The sequence below is a fragment of the Myodes glareolus genome, chromosome 2 (assembly GCF_982192425.1).
Source record: "Myodes glareolus chromosome 2, mMyoGla1.1, whole genome shotgun sequence".
NCBI classification, from domain to species: domain Eukaryota; kingdom Metazoa; phylum Chordata; class Mammalia; order Rodentia; family Cricetidae; genus Myodes; species Myodes glareolus.
Genome location: NC_142027.1, coordinates 93,514,084 through 93,533,332, shown reverse-complemented (window position 1 = coordinate 93,533,332; position 19,249 = coordinate 93,514,084). Strand labels below are relative to the sequence as shown.

At 42.9% G+C, this 19,249-nt stretch overlaps 1 protein-coding gene across 1 annotated transcript; it reads left to right on the top strand.

Annotated features, from left to right (window-relative positions):
* Positions 1-15,946: 15,946 nt before the first annotated feature.
* On the top strand, positions 15,947-18,985 carry LOC125396950 (CD209 antigen-like protein C). Its single transcript, XM_048429055.3, has 8 exons — positions 15,947-16,080; positions 16,203-16,283; positions 16,393-16,476; positions 16,835-16,897; positions 17,197-17,250; positions 17,503-17,654; positions 18,071-18,183; positions 18,524-18,985. Exons 1-8 carry the CDS (start codon positions 15,978-15,980, stop codon positions 18,663-18,665), a joined length of 792 nt encoding a protein of 263 aa, XP_048285012.3. The 5' UTR covers positions 15,947-15,977; the 3' UTR covers positions 18,666-18,985.
* The last annotated feature ends 264 nt before the right edge of the window (positions 18,986-19,249 follow it).

The following is a 19,249-nucleotide window of genomic DNA, read 5'->3' as shown; positions in this document are numbered from 1 at the left end:
GTGAGAGAGATACAGATGGGAGGTAGAAGGAAGATGTAGCATGGCACATGTGGAGGTCAGAGGACAGCTTTTTCAAGTCTGCTCTCTCCTCCTACCTTACATGAATTCCTAGGCCTGAACTCAGGGCATCAGGCTTACCATTAGTGCCCTAATCCACGTAACCATTCATTTCGAGGCTCTCTCTTACTTTGTGAGACAGGATCATTTGTGAAAACTGAAGCCTTGATTTCCCAGGTGAGTGGAATAGTAATGACTGGGGGGTAGGAGAATAGAAGGAAGCATCAAGATGCACTTCTTAGAAGAAAATCTTGAACTCTGCGGCACAGTGTGCGTACTGTGGACTATACACACATGCCTGGGAAAACCACTCAAATGTAGATGTCTGAGTTGTTTTCTCCATTTCTATACCCTGATGTCAAGAACAGAAAGAAACTGTATACTAGGACATAGAAATCATGTTAGACCCACACTGGAAGTCTCCTCTCTGCTGGCTAACATTCATGATGTAGGATGCAGGGGGAGGAAAGTCATCAAGGGTCTTGTCCAGCTGTAAACTCAGTAGACTGTTCAACCACCCCTTCCCCACCATTCTAGATGAAACCCTCTGAAATCATGAAGGGAAAAAAGAAACGCCTCTTTGAGGTTGCTTCCATCATGTACTGAGGACACAGAGATGGAAAAATGAATCATCCTTGCATTTATCAGAAGGATTGTTTGCTTTGCTCAGATCTTTGTGGGTCTCAGTCTGTGGTCAGGACTGTTTTAGGGCCTGAGGTGTGGCAGCATGAAATGGGCAAGACATGGCAGAGGAGGCTTGTTCTCTTCAGGGAGGCCAAGAAGAAAAAAGCAGCAAGAAAGGCTGGAGAGATAGTATCTTAATTCTAGTTTTGTGGTAAAGCACCATGACCAAAAGCAATTTACAGAGTTTATCTCTCCTTATAACTTACAGTCATTCATTAAGGGAAGTCAGGGCAGGAACTTAAGGCAGGATCCTAGAAGCAGGACCTAAAGCAGAGGGCATGGAGGAATGTTGCTTAGTGGCTTGCTCCTCATGACTTGCTCAGCCTGATTTCTTAGACAATCCAAGACCACCAGCCCAGGGGCAGCACCTCCCACAGTGAGTTGGGCCCTTCCACATGAATTATTAATTGAAATAATGCCCTGACAAACTTACCTATGGATCAATCTGATGTAGGCATTTTCCTAATTGAGAGTGAGTTTCTCTCCCAAATGACTAACTTGTATCAAGTTGACGGAAGGCTATGTAGCACAGATATCCCGACAGTTAAGAGCACATACTGCAGCAAAGCATGGGAGGGAGAGGCATGTGGATCTATCTGAGTTCAAGGTAAGCATAGACTACAGAGTGAGTTCCAGGACAGTCAAAAAGCTGTTACATTGAGAAATCTTGTCTCAAAAAACCAAAAAGGGAAAAAAATTAAAAAGAATGCTGTGGAGGTCCTTTGGCCAATAGCCTTTAAGATACCAGCTCACTTGGGCATTGTCTCTTATACCATAAATGTGGCTGCAAAGCATGTGCTTTAATTCCAGCTGCTAGACTCTGTTCCTGTTCCCTGTTCATGCAGAAGACTGTGGTCTAGGACAGTGATCTGTAAGTCTCCCCTAAATAAAAAACCCTTTATTATACGTAATTCTGAACTAGTGTGGAATTATTTTGTATCTTCTGGCATCACCTGGTGCTCAAACATGGGAACCAGTCCACACTTTTTGGGAATGGTCCACCAACCATGTGGCACATTGGGCACTGACTGTTCTGCCCTCGGTTCTAGGGGGCCCTCAGATACAGCAGGCTGCTGCTCAGTGCTCCCCAATCAAGACCCACATGCTGCCTCTCTGTGCACTACATGCCAGCCCACACACTTCTGCCTGCACTTCTCAGTGTCTGTTGTTATGTCCCCTTTTTTCTGATCTTGTTAATTTGAGTGTTCTCTCTCTGCCTTTTGATTAGTTTGAATAGGGATTTGTCAGTCTTGTTGACTTTCTCAAAGAACCAGCTCTTTGTTTCATTGATTCTTTGGATTGTTTCCTGTGTTTCTATTTTGTTGATTTCAGGCTTCAGTTTGATTATTTTCAGTCTTCTACTCCTCCTGGGTGAATCTACTTCTTTTTTTTCTAGAGCTTTCAGGTGTGCTGTTAAGTCGCTAAAGTGAGCTTTCTTTGTTTTTTTTATGTGGGCACTTAGTGCTATGAACTTTCCTCTTAGCACTGCTTTCATAGTGTCCCATAGGTTTGGGTATCTTGTGTCTTCATTTTTGTTGAATTCAAGGAAGGCTTTAATTTCTTTCTTTATTCAATTCATTGTAATTGCATTACAACAGGTAAGATCTGAAAAACTAAAAAAAAAAAAGACTGATAACATCCATGAGTTCAATAATTATTTTGCTTATACTATGCAAGGTATTATGCAAGGCTTATGTTATTTTCCTTCTACATCCCTTTATTTGATTCTAGGAATTAATTCCTTTTTTATTATTATCTCATTAAAAATGGTTCAATACTACGAAGAGGGATAGCATCAATTTGACAAAATTATCTGAAAGAATTTGTGCTGTTGAATTGAACTATCAAAATCTGTTGAAAAGTTATGATATGTCCATGGATGAGACATTATCTTTATTGGACAAGTTTCATGCCTTGGAATCCTCAGTGAGGACATTAGAATAGAACATTGAACAGTAGTAAAAAGAATTGAAAATATTGAGGAATTTATTAAATTGATGAGCAGGGATAGAAGGTACAAAGACAGGATTTAGCCTCATCAGTATGTGCCAGATCCAGAGATGACTTACACAGAGTTTCAACTGCATAGCTGGTAACTTCCTCAGAAAGACCATCTGGCACAGTGTACCCTAAGATAGTCAAATAATATGCATGGGGACCAATATGTATGAGCAATCTAAAAGAAATGAAGCAAACAATAGTTTCTTATGGGATACATTCACTATTTGTCAGGGAAATTGTGAAAACAAGGGCTTCAAGCACTAAGGCAACCCTACATGATTGGCTTCAGCTAATCTCAGCAGTCCTAAAAAATGGACCCCAGCTGCTTTGGAAGTGTTATTGGAGAGAAGAGGCAAAAATTTTAGAACAACAGGGAAAGCAAAAGCATCTGAGAATTCCCAAGATCAAGTTCTTGGCGAGGGGCATTACTCTGATTCTCAGGAAAAGGTTCGCTACAATGAACACACCTTGTCCCTATGTAATACAGCAGCTTTAAATGATTGGGTACAGGATTCAGGAACCAGGAAAGGGGACTGAGTCATATATTAGGGTTAAACAGGACCAGAGAGAACCCTTTACTGACATCTTACAAAGATTAACTAAGACTGTACAATTAGGAGTGACAGACCCTGAAGGTAGATGTATCCTAATTGAATCATTGGCTTTTGAATGCCAACATAGAATGTAAGAAGATCCTTGGACTTCAAAGGTTAGATCAGTACCCACAGATGAATGGATCTTGCATACAATGAATATTGAAACATTTGACTACAGTACTGAAGCTTGGGTATGAGAAGCAATTTCCAATGGTATGAGGAGACACCAGAATGCCAAATGTTTTAATTGTGGAAGAATAGGGGATCAAAGAAGGGACTGTAGACAAGAAATTCATAAAAATAATGTCTCTTCTAGGAATGACAAGAATAGGAGGACTCAGCCTTCTAGTATATGTAGAAAGTATGGCAAAGGTCAACATTGGACTATTGAATGTAGATTGATAAAAGACAGACAAGGCAACCCGACACCACCGGAAAACTCCTTGGGGGGACCTCTCATAGGTCCCCATGTCAAACAAGGTTCAGCCATTCCCAGTCATTGTGAAGAACATGTCTCACCAGGAAAATTAAACAATCCAGTGCCTACTGTTAAAAAAAAGTACTGTTCTAAATAATGAAATAGAGCTGGAGGATGAGTCAAAAACTCCAGTAGGAAATAGGAAATGTATATTTTGGCAGACTTCTGTAAATAATCAAAAACCAAAACTAATAGTGCATATAAATGACATTGTAATTGAGGGATTACTAACCACAGGTGCAGACATGACTATCATTACTCCAGAATCTTGACATCCAGATTGGCCTCTTCAAAAGACAGATATTCAACTCCTAGAAATTGGAACCCTATCTCAAGTAAAACAAAACATGAGGTGGGTTGAATGCATAGGGCCAGAAGAACAGAAAGGAAAGCTGAGGCCCTATGTAGCTAATATTGCAGTGAATTTATGAGGCCATGATCTATTGCAGCAATGGAATACCCATATTAACATTCCTGCAGTCCCAAAAGCTTATGTTTCTCAGAAGGATATTATAAGTTATTAAAAACAAAAGTCACCAGCCATTCAGGTTGTACAAGAACACAAAGCAACTAGCAAGCCTTCAGAGGTACTAACAGCCTTGCCTCTAAAATGGTTAACTGAGAAACCCATATGGGTTAAGCAATGGCCTTTAATGGAAGACAAACCACAGGCTTTAAAACAGCTGGTACAGGATCACCATATTGAAGAATCAACCAGCCCTTGGAATTATCCTGTATTTGTTGTTAAAAAGAAATCTGGAAAATGGAGAATGGTGACAGATCTAAGAGCTGTCAACAAGGGTTATCCAACCTATGGGCCCTCTACAATTTGGAATTCCTCCACCTACTCTATTACCAAAAGGATGGCCTCTTATCGTTATTGATTTAAAGGATTGTTTCTTCACGATATCTTTACAAGAAAAGGATATAAAAATTTTTCTTTCACAGTGCCTACTTATAATAATTCTCAACCTGCTAGGAGATATCAATGGACCATCGTCCCACAAGGAATGTTCAATAGTCCTGCCCTGTGCCAATACTTTGTAAATCAACCATTGGAAATAATATGCAAGCAATTTCCTAAGTCTATAATTTATCATCACATGGAGAACATTTTGTTATCTGACTCAAATGCAGATACTTTAAAAGAATGTTTATAGAAATAAAGAGTTTTGCCTAAATGGGGATTATTTCAGGAGCAATTTCTCCTGAAAAAATACAAAAAGGAGAGTTTGTCAATTACCTAAGTTACAAAATAGGTTTACAGAAAATTAAAACACAAAGGGCACAAATTAGGAGAGACCAATTGTGGACTCTTAATGACTTTCAAAGATTGTTAGGAGACATTTTCAGTCTATGACTGGCTGTCGGAATAATACCTGTTCTAATAGTTCATTTAAACAAAACCTTAGATGGTGACAAAGACTTAAATAGTCCCAGAGAATTAACAGCTGAAGTGGAAAAAGAATTGATTGTCATTGAAGAGAAATACACGAGGCACATGTAGATATAGTGAATCCAAATCTTAATTGTATTCTAGTCATATTGCCTTCCAGAATTTCCCCTACAGGAATTTTAATGCAAAGGGTAGATATTATCTTAGAATGAATTTTTTTTACCACATAAACCAAGTAAAAAACTAAAAAATTATGTGGAAAAAGTATCTGAATTAATTATAAAAGGAAAATTGAGACTTCATCAACTAGCATAAATAGAGCCAGCAGAGAGTAAGACATAGAAAGATTATTTAAGGTTGGTAAGATTAGGATAAAAAGTAATTTATGAACAACACCTTGGGCTTACTAAGAGAGGATAGATGATCAAACATTTTCTCTAAATTTGTCAAATGCAAATGGATTAGACATTGTTAGTATAATTCTTCAATGTATATATTATATATAGTTATTGTATTTAGTGCCTTTTACTGCTGATGAAATTTTTAAAAAAATGGAATGACAATGAACCATGACAAAGAGCTTGTGCTAATTCCTTAGGAGAAATTAATAGCAATTATCCCAAATTGATAGACTTAAACTTATAAAGAGAACTACTTGTATTCTTCCTCAAATTGTACATGATGCACCAATAACTGGAGTCCATACATTTTACACTGATGCAAATAAATCAGGGAACACAGGTTACAAATCAGAAGAATTAAGTAAGGTAGAACAAAGCCCTTATAATTCTGTCCAAAAGGCAGAATTCTCATGCTATTCTCATGGTACTAAGGAATTTTAAAAAACCTCTCAATATAGTTACTGATTCACAATATGCAGAAGGAGTTGTCTTGCATATTGAAACTGCTGAATTTATACCAGATGATAAGGAATTGGCTTTATTATTTATACAGGTTCAAGATATAATCAGGAATAGACTTTGTCTCATATACACAACATACATCCAATCCCATATGGGTCTGCCAGGTGCTCTAGCACAAAATAATGCAGGAATTAATCAATTATTGATTGGAACTGTGTTGAAGGCCTCAAAATTTTATAAGAAACATCATGTCAATTGCAAAGGTTTAAAGAAAGAGTTTTCTATTACATGGCAACAAGCTAAGGAGATTTTAAAGAGGTGTCCTAATTGCTCTTTCTATAAAGAAACACCAAACACCATTATCTGCAGGGACTAACCCAAAGGGTACTCAAATGAATGAGATCCGGCAGATGGATGTGTTCCACTTTACAAAATGTAGAAAATTAAAATATGTACATCACACCATTGACACTTATTCAGGTTTTCAATGGGAAACTACCTTGAGCTCAGAAAGGCTGATTCAGTAATCACACATTTATTAGAAGTTATGGACATCATGGGTATACCTGCACAAATAAAGATAGATAATGGTCCAGCATACGTGTCTAAGAAAATGAAACAGTTTTTTGCTTAATATAATATAAAGCATATTACAGGTATACCAAATAATCCTACAGGTTAGGCAGTTATAGAAAGAGCAAATCAAACTATATAGGATATGCTAAACAAACAGAAAGGGATGGAAAATACCCCAGAAATAGATTCCATAATGCTTTATTAAACTTGAATTTTCTTAACGCTAATGAGAAAAGAACAACAGCAACAGAGAGACATTGGATAATGGAAAAAAAACTTCTGAATTAAATCAGTCAGTGTATTTCACGGATGTGCTGAACTCACAATGAAAACTAGGAGATGTGTTATATTGGAGACGGATTTTTGCTCTTGTTTTCATAGGAGAAGAAAATTAATAATAAAGATTCAGTTTGAAAAAGAGAAACCTCTTGAGAAAGAGAAATGATGACTCATCCACAGAGGTGATAATCATACAGGTGGTAAGAAAATCTCATAAAGGTTGGAACAGGGATCTGTTCTTGTCTTTGCAGGAAAATATTCATCTTCAAAGAGTCGAGAGACCTTGGACATCTAGATGGCTAAAGATGAAAAGATAGCTATCCAGAAAGAATCAACAGCAAAGAGAAATCTGACTTATGATACTATATCATCTGCATGGTACAATTTGATTGTCTGGACATGTACACATCTCTACTTAAAAATCAGAGCTGGCTTTAGAATTGGACAATGGCTCTATCTTTTTCTAAATTCAAGCATGTTGTTAAAAGAAAAATTGAGACTTTCTGTTTCATGTCAGGAGCCATCTGCTATGGGACAGAAAGAAGATAGATTTTAAGGAAATATTTTTCTTTTCTGTGTGCCCATTTTGTCTATATTGTGTCTTTCATTGAATATATGTCTATATGAATAAAGTTTAAGTTTTCAACAATGAACAGTAGATTTTCCTGCAGTTATCTTTGAAGTTTCCAGAAAGAAGATGGGGCCCCACAACAATGACTCCACCTGACTGATATGATGTCATGATGTTGATAGTGCTACTATGAGACCGGATTGGAGGTACCAGCTGCAGAAATGGTACACCTTCTTACAAAGTTCTAACCAGAACTCCTAATAAGAACTTCAAAAACAAACAAACAAAGTTCCCTATCAACTACTCAGAGACCATTTGCAATTATACAAAAGAGCAATCTTGAAACTTAACATTCATTTTACTTTTACGGGATTCCATAGAAAAAAGCATTGCTCCCATGACAGCTGGAAGCAACTCTAGAAAACAAAGTCCCCTCTCCCAACAAAGTTTGCCCTCAGGGATAGACACACCATTTTGAGGTTGATTATTACTTGTATAGGGTTGGGGGTTGGGGTGGAAATTATGTAGACCTAAAAATAAGAGAGAGAGAGAGAGAGAGAGAGAGAGAGAGAGAGAGAGAGATGAAAAATTTAATGGGATAATAGGTAATTTAGTGTGAATTTATTCACACTTATAATAATAATAGTGAGTAATAGAGTGAGTATTTGTAAGCTATTATTTGACAATTTACATTGGTATAGATTTTTGTATATTGATCCAAGTTCAAATGATATTTGTTATATTGAAAATGTTCTTATTTCTGTTTATAATATTTGTACACCTATACAAAATTATTTTGTCATATTGTATGCATGCATGTTTCTTTTTTTACTTACTTATTTATTTATTTACTCTAAACCTTAGCCAAAGTTGGTTGCTTCAACATTGCAAATGAAACTTTGGGTGATTGTTCAGCCAGCCAGTTGTTTCTGTCATCTACTGCAAATTTTGGGAGCTGCTTGATTGCACTTCCTGCCTACTCAAGTATTATTATCTCCCTTCTCAGGCTTTTGATGGGGTTGAAAATTAGATAGCCATAGTTGCCATCCTCTTATGATCTAGCCAAGCTGTTTCCAATACAAGACTTAGACTCCTTAGGATAGAATGTTTGTTAAAACATAAGAATGTGTTCCTTACTTAATTTTGTTTATGCTGTTTGTAATTCTAACTTTATACTTGATATCAGTTCCTAGTGTACATAGTTTTGTATTGGGTTTGGAACTCTCTTGTTTAAACAAAAGGGGAAAGTGGTGTGAGAGCTCCTTTGGCCAATAGCCTTTAAAATACAAGCCCATTTGCTGGTACTATAAAAGCAGCTGTAATGCCCTCGCTCTCTTGCTTCTGGCTGCTAGACTCTGTTCCTGTTCTCCATTTGTGCAGAGGGCTGTGATCTAGGAACGTGATCTGTGAGTCTCCCCTAAATAAATAACCCTTTATTATATGTAATTCTGAGCTAGTGTGGGATTATTTTGTATCTTCTGCCATCAAAAGAGCACATACTAATCTTGCAACGAACCCAGTTTCAATCCCTCAGATCCACATTAGGTGGCTCACAACTACCTATAACTCTAATCCCAGAGAATCTGATGTCCTTTTCTGGTCTCTGAGAACATCTGTACATATATGTTAATACCCACACGTAACTACACATAGTATTTTTAAATTTGAAAAGTTAGTTTTAGAAGTCAGCAAAGCTCCAAGGTCCTGTGGTCCTGTTCTAGCTGTATTTCTGTCACTGTGATAAAACACCCTGATGAAAAGCACCGTAGGGGAGAAGAGGAAGTGCGTCATTGTGAAGGTTTACTTTGAAGTCTTATATGCTCAAGCTAGGCCTAGAGTGACAGTCTTCTGCTGCCTGCGAATCAGGATGTAGAACTCTCAGCTCCTTCTCAAGTACCATGTCTGCCTGCATGTTGCCACGATGATAATGGACTAAAACCGTAAGCCAGCCCCAATTAAATGTTTTCCTTTATAAGAGTTGCCAGGGTCACAATCAGGAGGCAGAGGCAGGCAGATCTCTATGAGTTTGAGGCTAGTCTGGTCTACAGAGCAAGTTTCAGGACAGCCAAGGTTACATTGAGAAACCCTGTCTTGAAAAACAAAAGGAGTTGCCATGGCTGGTGTCTCTTCACAGAAATACAACCCTAACTAAGACACAATTCCAACTGAGTGGTGGTGACCACATGCATTTAATCCCAGCACTCAGGAAGCAGAGACTGGAAGATCTCTGAGTTCGAGGCCAGCCTGATCTATAGAGTAAGTCCCAGGACAACCAGAGCGAACACAAAGAAAGCCTGTCTCAAAAACAAAAACAAGCTAACAAACAAAAAGACACAATTCTAAGTTATGGTCCATCATAGAAGAGAAATCAAGGTGCAAAATTATGAAGCAGCTACAACAGAGAGTCTGTGTTAGAGTCTGAGAATCTGGGAGTAGTCCACCGTAAAAGACCAGATTTGAATAAGTCAAATATTTATTTAGAAAAACTGCTATCAGGGAGGTGACAGCAGTTGGGCTCCAAACTGTGTCCCCAAGGCAGAGGCAGCAGCCAGTTTTAAAAGGGAAAACTGCAAAGAAACAGCTCCCCAGTCCTATCCAATCATAATGTAATAAGGGGAGAAGCAGTAGGGGACTCTCCACAGAGCCACACTTTCAGCCTATCAGGGAGTGGATCAGACAGGCTCTGAGTCAACCAATCAGAAGGGGCTGGAACACTTGTGGTTTTTACCTGTGTAGGGCTGGGGGGGGGGGGGCTGCAGCCTAGGCTTAGGAAATTGTGGGTGGCAGTTCAGGGCAGAATAGCAGACTGTGACAAATGGAGTTTCTGCTGCTAACTAGGATCTAGCACATGCTCCATCCAAACTCAGCTAGCTTTCTCCACTCTTACACAGTGCAGTACCCAGAGAATGGCACCATCCACTCTTAGCCTGGGTCTCCCACATCAATTAAGACAATCATGACAGTCCCCTACAGACATGCCCATAGCCCAACCTTTTCTAGATGATTCCCTCATTAAGACTGTTTTCCTAGGTAGTTCAAGGGTTTCCACTAATTTCTTTCTAGTAGGGCTCACCTCTCAAGGTTCTCACCACATGCATGTTTTTGTGTATGCTTGTGTGGGTGGGCATGGGTGTGCCCATGTAATGTGGACGTCAGAGATTGATGTCCCAATATTTTTCATATAATATATTTTGATCATATTCTTTTCCCTTCCCACCTCCTCCCTGATTCTCCCCCACCTTACTATCCACACAACTTCATGTTTTTGCTCTCTCAAAAAAAAAGTCAAAGCAAACAGGTTAACTTAATAAAAACCAATAAGTTAAAAAATAACAAACCAAAACATACACACAAAATGTGGAGTCTGTTTTGTGTTGGCCAACTATCCTGGGTATGGAGCCTGCCCTGGAGTGTGGTTGGTATACCAGTGACAGTCCACTAGAGGAAACTAATTTTCCCTTTCCCAGTGGGGATCAAATGCAAATAGATTCTCCAATGCCAGGATTTTGTCTTGTTTGAAACCACAGATCTGTGTATGCTACCTTGGTCTCGGGGAGCTCACACAGGTACCAGTCCCACCGTGTCTGGAAGGCACTGTTTCCTTGGAGTCATCCACCATTTGTGGCTCTGACAATCTTTCTACCTCCTCTTCTGAATAGCTCCTTCAGCCCAGTGGAGGGGTTTGATGTGATCTCTGTGTCAGTTCCCAACCACTGTAAGAAGAAGCCTCTCTGTTCTTCATCTCATTTTCTGAGACAAGGTTTCGCATTAAACCTTGAGCTCACAGGGTCACCTAGACTAGCTGGCAAGCTCCTAAGATCTGCTTGTCTTTGTCCCTTGGTAGTGGAGGAGGCGGTTGTTACAGAGGCAAGCTGCCACTCATACTGACACAGCAAGTGCTTCACACATTGAGCCATCTCCCCAGCCCTTCCACAACCTTTCAATAGGACTGTAGGCTGGAACCCGGTATTCAGCACCCCAGCTTTAGGAGGGCATTGAACATCTGAATGACAGCCATCTTAGTTATACTTTCTCATAACTGTGATGAAAGTAATTGAATAAAGCATTTATTTTGAATCACAGTTTTGAAGGTACAGCCCACAGAATGAATGGCATAAATCCAGGTATGAGGTCACATTGCTTCTGCAGTCAAGACAGAGAGAGAGATGAATTAAGGTACTCAGCTCACTTTTTTTCTTTTCCAATTCAAAACCCCAATCCATGGGATGACACCACTTACATTAGGATGTGTCTTCTCACCTCAACTAACCCAATACAGAGACTCATCACTGGCATACTCACAGGCTTGCCTCCTAGGCGATTCCAGATGCTATCAAGTTGGCAATAGCAGTTCCCATTCTGCAGACAGGAAAACCTGAGGCTCAGAGAGCTGGGGTGACCTGTTTGTTTACAGTGGCAGAAGAAAGGGCAGAGTTGGAGTCTAAATCCAATCCTCCTGACTTGATAAATTTTTTTGTGCCCAGTTGGGGACTTTCCCAGCTCTGTAGACACATCAAAAGAGAAGGGGTATCTCCTTCCCTAGGAGGGTCAAGCAGCATGCTGGCTCTTGGGCAGGGTACTCCCCACCATTTAATAGCCCTCCTTCTGGACAATAATGCCTTGCAATCATATTCTGAACTACCCTTCCCATTTCCCTCCTGGGGCCCTCTAGACTCTAGTTCCTCTGAAAGGTCACAACTTTTTTCACTTCCTGTTCCTTACACTCTCCCTCCTATAGTTGAAATACTGTTCTACCTCCCGATTCTATCCCTGCTTCTGGAATTCCACTTTTCAAAATGCCATGTCTTGGTGGTGACTTGAGTTCAATCCCTGGAACCCACATAAAGGTTGACAGAAAGAACTGACTCCACAAGGCTAAACTCTGACCTCCACACATATGCATCACATGTGTGTCATGCACATACACTATGCAGAGAGAAAGAAAAGTGGGAAGACAAACAGATGGACTGACTAGAATTGTGCAGGTCTAGTGAGGTAGCTACTGCTGCCGTGAGTTGATGAGTGCAATGATCATGTCATGTACAGAAGACAGCATTCACAGCTCTGCTCCCCTTTCTCCAGCTCTTACAATCTTTCTACATCCTCACCTGAGCTTGGGGGTGATATAGGTGTCCAGTTTAGGACCGAGCATCCAACAGTTACTTGTTTTCTTCACATGAATCCATCAACATGTCCTCATGGATGACAGAAGGACTTGTAAGGCCCCCACCATTCCAAATGCACCAGCACACTCTCATAAATGTAGTAGATTTTATACACACACACACACATGCATGCCACATATGCACATATGCGTGCACACACACATAATACACACATGTGTGCACACAGCATGCACGCACATACACGCAGACACACATGCACACACATGCATGCGCAGACACATGTGTGTGCACACAATGCATAAACATACGTGTGCGCACATGCATGCGAGCACACACATGCACATGCACGCACACGCACACACACAGAGAGAGGGAGGGATAGGGTTGAAAGAATGATTTGGTGAAAGGGAAGAGTAAGATAGAATGATGGTGGATGGACTTTCAGTAAAGAACATGGCAGCAGGAGCATGAGGCAGATATTCACATTGCATCCTAAGTCCAGAAGCAGAGATCAGTGAATGCTGTTGACAGTTCACTTTCTGCTTTGTACTCAGTTCAGGACTCCAGCACATGAAATAGTGCCACTCTTGGGTAACGTGGGTCTTTGCACTTCCATTAACATAATGTAGAAACTCCCTCACAGCCACGTCCAAGGCTTGTTTCCATGGTGATTCTGGACCCTATCAAGTGGATAATCAACATTAACCACCACAGTAGGTCAGTTTATGATGGTAGATTCTCATAAATGAGCTAAGGGCCTCATAAAAGAGACTCCAGAGAGCTGCCAAGATGGCTCCATGGATAAAGTTCCTTGCCACCAAGCCTGACAACCTGAGTTTCATCCATGGAACCCACATGAGAAAAAGAGACACATTTCCGCTGTGGCATGCCTCCTCCTCTTGCTTAACTAAAACAAACAAATAAAGAAACCCCAGGACTGGCATAGCACCGTCAGTCTGTCATCACAACTCAGAAGTAAAGGCAGGAGATTCCGACTCAGAGTCAACTTTGGCTACATATTGAGTTGCTTGGGGCCAACTTGGGTTAGGTGAGACTCTGTCTCAGATAAAAAACAACCAAAGAAGAAGAGGGAGGAAGGGGAGAGAGAGAGAGAGAGAGAGAGAGAGAGAGAGAGAGAGAGAGAGAGAGAGAGAACATACTGAAGGGGACCTGATTTTAGTTCCAAACATATACAGAGGGCAGATCACAGTCTCCTGTAACTTCAGTTCAAGATGATCTGATATCGCTTCTGGCCTCCTCAAACATTGCACTCACACACACAAATCCGCACACACATGTATAAACATAACTAAAAATAAAAACAAAATCTTTTTCTTTAAAAAAAAAGAGAAGAGACTCCAGAGAACTCCTTGACCCCTTCCAGCCTGTGAAGACAAAATAAGAAGAAATAATCTAAGACCCAGGAAGCAGCATCCCCAGATACCAGCTCCTACTTCCTCTTCAGCTTCCTGAAGTCCTGAATTGGGAGACATCAGTTTCTATTGTCCTGGAACCACTGTATCTGTGACCCAAACAGACTGAGGTTGCTCTACTGGTCAATGTATGGGCAAGCACTTCTTTGGTGGTGGTAGTGGGGCTGGGAATGGGACCCGGGGTCTCATGCAAGCTGCAGTCCGCCCCGTTGGATATGCGGATGTGTGTGCTTGGAGCTACATGTGTCCTGTGTTCTCCCACATTTACAGGGATAATTGCTATCATGTTCCATTACCATTGCACCATGGCCTCATTTCGGGCTGACATCTTGTGAAATTCTTCCCTCAAAACAGGTGAGCAGAGGGCTGGAGAGATGGCTCAGAGGTTAAGAACCATCTTAAGAGGTTAAGAGCCAGCCGCTGGGCGTGGTAGTGCACACCTTTAATCCCAGCACTCGGTAGGCAGAAGTAGGCGAATCTCTGTGAGTTCAAGGCCAGCCAGGTCTACAAAGCAGGTTCCAGGACCGCCAAAGACACACAGAGAAACCCTGTCTCAGAAAAGGAAAAAAAAGGGGGGGAGGTTAAGAGCATTCTTCCAGAGGTCCTGAATTCAATTCCTAGCAGCCACATGGTGGATTACAATCATCTATAATGAGATCTGGTGCCCTCTTCCGGTGTGTAGGCAAGCAGACACTGTAGACATAATTAGTAAATAAATCTTTTTTAAAAAAAAAAAAGCACAGGTGGACAACATAGGCCATCTGGGAGCACTGTTTTGGCAGTGGTTGTCACCTGAGAGGAACAGAGAGGATCTCAGGTCACCTAGAAAGGTCACAGCAGTACCTATGAAGATAAATCTAACAAGGAAAGGACTGAGTTATCTATATCTGACAAACCATGTAGATCTGCAAATCTCTCTCTCTCTCTCTCTCTCTCTCTCTCTCTCTCTCTCTCCTCTCTCTTTCTCTCCTCTCTCTCTCTCTCTCTCTCTCTCTCTCTCTCTCTCGTCCATCCATGTCATGGTGAGTGTAGATGTCATAGTGAGTGTGTAGATGCCAGAAGAATACTTCAGGAGTACCCCTCAGCTTTCATATTCTTTGAGGTAGGGTCTCCTCTCAATCTCTGCTGCTTACTCCTAGCTGGTGTGCAAGTTTCCAGGGATCCTCCTGTCTCTGCCTCCCATCTCATTGTGGAGTGCTAGGGTTACAGATGTGTGCTACAGCATCCAGGATTTTTTCCCATGGGTTCCGGGAATTCAGACTCAAATCCTCCAGTTTGCACAACAGGCACTGTACCCACTGAGCCGTCTCTCTAGCTCACTGTCTGTAAATCTCGGCTGTTCCCATCGTTAGACTAGATGATGAGCACTGGGTTAAACCTCACCCTGACAATCCACAGCAGAAACACTACTTATTCTTATTCTCTCTCCTTCTCTTCCTCCTTTTCGCTTCTTCCTCCTCCTCTTCATCTTCTACTTATCCACCTCCTAGCTTCTAACATCTCTAACTTGCTATGTAGCCGATGATAACCTTGAAATTCAGAGCCTTCTGTTTCTACCTCACAATATGAAGGATGAGTGTTACACACCACCACTCCCAGTTTCTGCGGTGCTGGGAACTGAACCAGGGTCTTGTGCATGCCAGACAAGTACTCTACCTACTTGAGCCACATTTCCAAGCCCTCACTGCTCCATTGCACAGCTGAGCAAACCAAGTCCCAGTCCTGGATGTGTCTTGAATAAGGACATTGACATCAAAATATACAGCACTGCTCATAGACCAGGCTGGCACCTTCTAGCTGTATCAATCAATGCCTCTCGCCCCACACTTTTCTGGGTGATGACGTCCGCATCCTGTTCCTGTTTTTTCCTCCTGAGTCAGGGAAGAATGGTCCTCATATGGGGTGTTCCACAGGGCCATGGGGTTATATAAATCTCTGGGCAGAGAGGGGGTGGAGAGTGGGGAGTCAAGCAAGCAGAAGATGGCAGGAGAGCCAGAGCCCCAGCAGACAAAGAACCATGGTGAGGCCGGGCACCTCTGATTGCTTTCAGGAGAGCTGGATCCAGGATCCAGGGTGATGTGGGCCTGGCCTCCAGCTCGGGGATGAGGGAGGTCAGCTTCTGTGTTCTGTTCCATTATTCAGAGGAGGAGGTCACATTTGAAGTCCAGGAATTTGCTAAGAACGACCATGAGGGTCTCATTTGCAGTTCCAAGAGCATACCAGGTACTGGGGTGATTCAGGGGCAGAGGTGTTGGGGTGCTCTGCAGAATTAACACAGCAGGGTAGGATCTTCCCCTGGGACTTCAGCTCTGCCCTTCTGTCCATCCTTCAGAATATCTGACCCGAGTCCCCTGGCTTCTCCTGCTTCTCATCTCTTTGAGTATCTTTGTGCTGATGTTGGCCACCCTGGTTCAAGGTCAGTCAGGGCAAGGCTGGGGAAGCGGGGCTGGAATGTGGAATCCTTTTAGGTCATTTTGTTTGTTTGTGGCATTTTGTATATTTTTTATTTTGTTTGATATTTTATTTTTGCACTTGTTAAACAAGAACTCTACCACAAGACACTAATTGAACTTTTAGATTTTTCCTCTGGGGATGACCTTTGCCTAGCCCCCAAATTTACCAGAGCTGGGACATCTAAGCTGCACATTCCTCATTCCATCTGTGACCAGGGGCAGCTGACTGTCCCTCTCCATCTTTCCCTTGTTGCTGGACTTGGCACAGCCAGGTGCCATCAGGGCTCACACAGGGTGCCGGTGTGCTCTTCTTTCTTGCAGTTTCCAGGATCCGTGGGTGCCCACAGAGATCGACCTCGGATCAGCAGGGGAGCTCCAGCTCGGGTGAGGGGCAACTGGGGCTCTGAGTGGGAGAGGACTCTGAGGCTGTGTGAGGTGGGCAAGCATGGGCACAGGCATGCTGCGTGTGTGACAGGATGAAGGAGGCCATGGACCTGTGTGAGATCCTGTGTCCCGGTAGTGTTTGGACTAACAGGGTCTGAGACTTAGTGTTCTAGCCTGTGAAATGGGCTCCTGGGGTCACTGTGATCACCCACAGTGATCTCGTGGGTCCAGTTCGGCACCAGGCACACAGTTGGTGTTTAATTGTTGCAAATCTTTTCTTGTTCCTCATGAGCTGACAGACTCCAGCTTGGAGAAAGTCCAGCAGCAGCTGAATCAGATCAATGTTTCTCTGGGTGAGACTCCAGGGCCCCAGTTAGGAGGAAACGGTGGGGGGGGGGGGGTTATCAGAGGGATTGGCATCCACCTTCTGGGGCTTCCACTGAGGCAGGCAGGATAGAGCACAGGGATTGTGACCTGGGTTTTGAGAGCAATGAGTTGGTAGCTGAAATAGAAGCCAAGCCCCAGGCTCTAAGGCCCAAGACAGAGGAGAGAAGGGAAGCCAGGAGCTGAACTCATGTGGCCCCACTGCCCTGTATGCTCTGCAGCTGGCCTGTGTCGGCCATGCCCCTGGGAATGGGAGCTCTTCCAGGGAAGCTGCTACCTCTTCTCCCGGACTCTGGGCAGCTGGGAAGCCTCAGTCGCCTCCTGCCAGAACCTTGGAGCCCACCTGGTGATCGTCAACAGTTTTGAAGAGCAGGTGATGGGGCCACGATTATCCTACCATCCTACACATCCGAGGCGTTGGATTCCAGATTGGAGGCTGTGGGGTGTGAAGATGCAGTCAGAGGGGGCTTCCTGTAGGAAGAACCACAATGGAGTGGAGAGGTCCACATGAAAGGCGGCTTGGGTCTGAAGCGAGTCACCCAAGCTTTGAGACATTGTGTGACCCTCTTGGGACACGCCTAGGAACTAAGCTATCCATGAAGATATTTCCACATGTATGCATCTTAATCTGCACCCACGGCATCCATTCACATGCCAGTCCACACAACCCGACCAGCACTAGGCTTGAGTGCAGAAAAAGCTGGTAGGGGAGGCAGGAAGAGTGGGAATAAGGGTGGATGATGGAGGTGTCTTTCTGACTCTTTCCCCCTTCCTCCCACCTCCACTCAGCAATTCCTCAAATATTTGCACATCAGAAAGAATGAGCTCACCTGGATCGGCCTCAGTGATCACAGACATGAAGGTTCCTGGCACTGGGTGGATGGAACCTCACTCGGACTCAGGTGAGCACTCAGAATCCATGGCCCAGGGACAGTGGACTGGGAGACGGCCCTCACCCTAAACAGCACCGTGGCTGTTTCACATGCAGGACCCCACATCCCTGGGCATTCTTTCCCTTGAGCCTAAAGCCAGTTCCCCAAAATCTGCTTTTCCGTTTGCTAGGATGATTTCCACAGAGGTGAGGTTAGAACTCACATTTTGCTAAGCCCTACCCTGGACTTCTGTCCAGTGGCTTGGTCCTCAGACTTTGTCCATGAAAGTCCAAGATCCGGTACCTCTGCAGTGGCTGGGAGTGGGACTCTGGACAGTATGGCTGTCTCTGATAGCTAGTCATGTTTGCAGCTTCTGGAAAGATGGGGAACCCAATAATGACGGGGATGAAGACTGCGTGGAGCTGTTAGAAGATAAATGGAATGACAGAAGATGTACCGCAAAAAACTTCTGGATCTGCGAGAAGCCCTCGGCTCCCTGCCCCGGTCACTGAGGGTCTGCGGTTCCCCTAGGCACACAGGCAACTTGGGGGCACTCTGCTCTAGTTCCAGCCACCTTGCTCATCCCTGGTGTCCCTGCTCTGACTCCCCTAAGATCCCGAGAGAGTCCCTTGAGATACCTTCCCCTTCAGATCTTCCCTCTTCTTCTGTGGATGATCTCAGTTGCTCTTCCCAGCCCATGAATCCCTTGGTAGTCCCTGAGTGACTGGGTCTGGGTGTAGTTCAATGACACACAGTGTGCCCAGCGCGAGTGGGTCTCTCTGAGTTCCATCCCCAGCACAGAAATAAAAGAATGAACAAATAATTAAATTCATATATGGTCTGATGTGTTCCATTACGTGGACGTTGCTCTGGACATTGTCCTCATTAAAGATGCTTTGAAATGTTTGATATTAGCTAGGATATTTGTGTCTACAACACCTTTGAGTTGTGAAGCAGTTTTGTTTGTTTGTTTGTGACCGAGTCTCATTGTGTTCTCCTGACTGGCTTTGAACTTGCTATGTTGATCAGGCTACCCTTGAACTCACAGAGATCTACCTGCTTCTGCCTCCTCAGGGCTGGATTAAAGACTTGGATC